General features: G+C 49.2%; 1 protein-coding gene across 1 annotated transcript; it reads right to left on the reverse strand.

Moving 5' to 3' along the window:
• Positions 1 to 763: 763 nt before the first annotated feature.
• LOC123409760 lies at positions 764 to 1,849 on the reverse strand. Its single transcript, XM_045102625.1, has one exon. The coding sequence runs from the start codon at positions 1,667 to 1,669 to the stop codon at positions 989 to 991; it is 681 nt and encodes a 226-aa protein (XP_044958560.1). The 5' UTR covers positions 1,670 to 1,849; the 3' UTR covers positions 764 to 988.
• Between the last annotated feature and the right edge of the window lie 1,544 nt (positions 1,850 to 3,393).

A 3,393-nucleotide genomic window follows, 5' to 3' on the forward strand; every position in this document is an offset into this window, starting at 1 on the left:
ATGAGCCTGTAATCTTCCAAAGATATAGCAGCACCATGCATATCACCTACTTCAGTAGTCCTGGGTGGTCTAATTGACTAGCTGAACGTTGTTAAAAGAGTGAATTGTTCCCCAAAAAAAGACCAAATTGCATCCAAGTTGCAAAACTTGAGAAATGTTTATGTCTTGTAGAATAGTCTAACTACAGAAGAAGAAAAATCTAAATGAGTAAACAGGTGAAACTCCAAGGCTATTGCACTAGCCAGAAAGTCGAGGCACTTAAATATTTGATAGCTCAAGAACTCACAAGGGTGGAAAGATCCTTGTAAGAAGATGGTCCGAATGCCAAATTTGTCTGCAAAGGGTGGAAAGATCCTTGTAATAAGATGGTCTGAATGCCAAATTTGTCTAGAATGGCTACAGAGAGGCTATTCCCCTTGTATGGTTCATTTGTTTTGCCTTTTCAATCAACTTTGTAAGTTTAGTAATTCCGTTAACGGAATCAAGGATATTTCATCCACCGTATCAGAAAAAGAAAAAGAAAAAAAATGAAGAGGCTAGATAAATCGGAAACGTAATGTGTGTCTGCCGAAGAGGCGAAAGCTGCTCCTAGCGAAATGCGGTGGAGACTGGAGGCAGATCAGTGCCCAGTGGAACGCATGAACGAAGATGCAAAATCAGCCGACACCATCCGGTAGATCAACTTAGGGCACAAATGCTGAAATGCTGAAGTGCCCAATAACCTTAGGTCACTAACATAAACTTCAGTCTGTCAGATTGTCAGTAGTAAATGGTCTAAATTCTTGTTAATTCCCCACTACCAAGTTTTGAGAGCATAATGATGGAATTTCTACACGCAATTGGATGAGATCACGAAACACCGACCTAATTGAGCTGAGCTGACCATCCCTGTCCTTGGGATCAAGGGGCACTACACTAATAGAGTGACAAAACAAAATGCTGGAGTGCTAATCCCATTCCTTGGCATGAGGTCGGACCTTACTTATTGCTAAGCGCCGCCGCCGCCGCCGGGGCTCCATCTGTGCAGGCCGTCGCAGCTCAGGGTGGCGCGCGCGAGTTGCTGCTGGACGCTCCTCCAGGGGGCCGTCCTCCTCCTCCGCGTCGCCCGGGCCCTGGCCCTCCTCGCGGTCGCCTTGGCCTTGGCCACCAGGGACCGGTAGCGGCGGACCCTCCACGCGAGGATCCGGCGCTTCGCCGGCCTCTGGAATGCGCCCGGCGCGTCGTCGTCGCCGCCGCGCCTCCTTTTGGCGCCCGGATCCCCGCCCGGGCGGCTCGTGGAGACAGCGCCGCCGCCGGAGTCGATGTCCATGTCGGCCGCCGTGCTGGCCCCCAGGCTCGGCTCGGCGCGGTCCGTGGGGGCCGGTCCGCCGGCCAGCCGCTCCTCCGCCTCTCTCATTGCCCCGGCGAGGGCGAGCAGGCGCTTGGCGGAGCCGACGACGACCGCGCCCGCCGGTGCACGGAGGAGCGCGCCCTCGGCCGCGGCCGCGCGGGGCAGGGCCTCGACCCTGGCGTAGAGGTTGCCCGCGCTGTCCATCAGGCACTCCTTCCCGAGCAGGCTGACCGGCAAGGCGAGGAAGGCCGCGGCGTCCTCGGCCGAATCTTGGAGGGAATGCGCGGGCCGCGCCTCGGCGCCGACGAGGAGCCTCACGCCGAGCGGCGCCGTCGCCATCTGGAGCTCGGCGGGGCGGCTTCCCTTGATCCGATCGGTATCTCAGCCAGCTTACCCAGGAAGGAAACCTACGGCGCGAGCAGCTCTGTCTCTCCGCGTGCGAGTGCAGTGTGCTCGTGCCAGTATGAGTATGTGCCCGCACTCCGGACGGCCAGTCAAGATGCAGAGTCACCTGACGGGCTCTCGTGCCACACCCGAAATACAGTAATGAATGAGTACTCTTCTTCTAATATTTCTCCGATTTATTCAGCATCTTTAGGCAAGAAATATTAGAAGAAGAGAAATTACATCGAGATTCATGGACCACCCAGCGACGATTACAAACACTTGAGCGAGCCGAAGATGCGTCGCCGTAGCCGTCGCCCCTCCCTCATCAGAGGCGGACAAAATTTATTATAGTAACTAATTCGAAAATCATCCTGCTAAAACCCCAGGGGACTAGGACACCATAACAATTGTCACTGATAAAGAGAAACAGAAATCAGAAGGATGCAACATATAGATGGATCCATCGAGATACAACAAAGACCAACACCCGACCAGAACCCACAAGATGTGTCGGAGAGACGCATTCACACGTCCTTTTATAACGCTAGACACACCACAATGATGGGCACTAGTAGAAAATAGACTTTTCGTCCGGAGCTCTAGTCCCGGTCGGGTTTGGGTCCGGAACTAATGTGAGCATTAGTCTCGGTTCCAACGGCTAGGAGCGGAGGAGGGGCACGACCATCTTTAGTCCTGGTTTGAAGGGAATCTCTAGTCCGGGTTGGTGATACCAACCGAGACTAAAGGGTTGCGGCAGGCTGGGGCCCTTGCGAGCCCTTCACCAACTGGGATTAAATATAGACCTTTAGCCCCGGTTGGTATATTTAACCAGGACTAAAGTCTTCCCTAAGCTCTGTTTCTTCCATCCCATGTCCAAGCTTTCTGTTCTCTCTGTTTTCTTCCCCAGGCTCGAGTTGATCCTTCATTTTTGCGAAGATTTGTCAAGATTGAAGACATCACATCTATCCAAGTGTTGTAAAAGGTTAGCAACTTTATTCTTTCATCTCTCATTACTAGTTTAGCTCGTTTCATGCTCTATAAGTACAGTGATTTGTACATTTTAATTTGAGAGTAATTATGTGAGAGTTTTATTTGATTTTATATGCAATTTGAGATCAAATTAACTTCTTAGTTTGCATATATGTAAGTGTGGTTTACTTAGTGCCTTTCCGCCTCCGTCCTCACCGTCGTCGATCGCATGCGTCGTCCCGTCGCCGGCATCACCTTGGTGAGCCTCTCGTTCTTATCCTTTTTGTAAAACAAAATCTAATTTATATGATATAGATAGTTACTTGTATAATTTTCTTACTTGTATGGTTTTTTGTTATATATATATATAGTGCCATGATTTTGATATCCGTCCTCGTCGGCACTCGTCCGGTTTATGATTCGGATGTGGTATATTATCTTCTCTAACTATCTGTTTTATTTCGTGTTTATGACAATTATGCCTATCAATTTAATATATTTTTTTTATCTAGGAGGTATGTGAATCGAAAATTGCAATCGACCCTCTTGTCGAGAAGTTAAATTTAGTTGAAAAAGAAAACGGTTATTTGAAAGAAAAATTGAAATGAAGTGAAGAAGAGAAGATGAAATTGGAGCTCCAAGAGGGTCGATGTCATGGATGATCACAAGATTTCTTTATTAATTGAACAAGCCTCTTTATTAATGGT

Source organism: Hordeum vulgare, chromosome 7H (assembly GCF_904849725.1).
Source record: "Hordeum vulgare subsp. vulgare chromosome 7H, MorexV3_pseudomolecules_assembly, whole genome shotgun sequence".
NCBI lineage: Eukaryota > Viridiplantae > Streptophyta > Magnoliopsida > Poales > Poaceae > Hordeum > Hordeum vulgare.

Excerpts from the sequence above, each read along its gene's own strand:
- LOC123409760 (XM_045102625.1), bottom strand. The coding sequence starts at position 1,669 with ATGGCGACGGCGCCGCTCGGCGTGAGGCTCCTCGTCGGCGCCGAGGCG.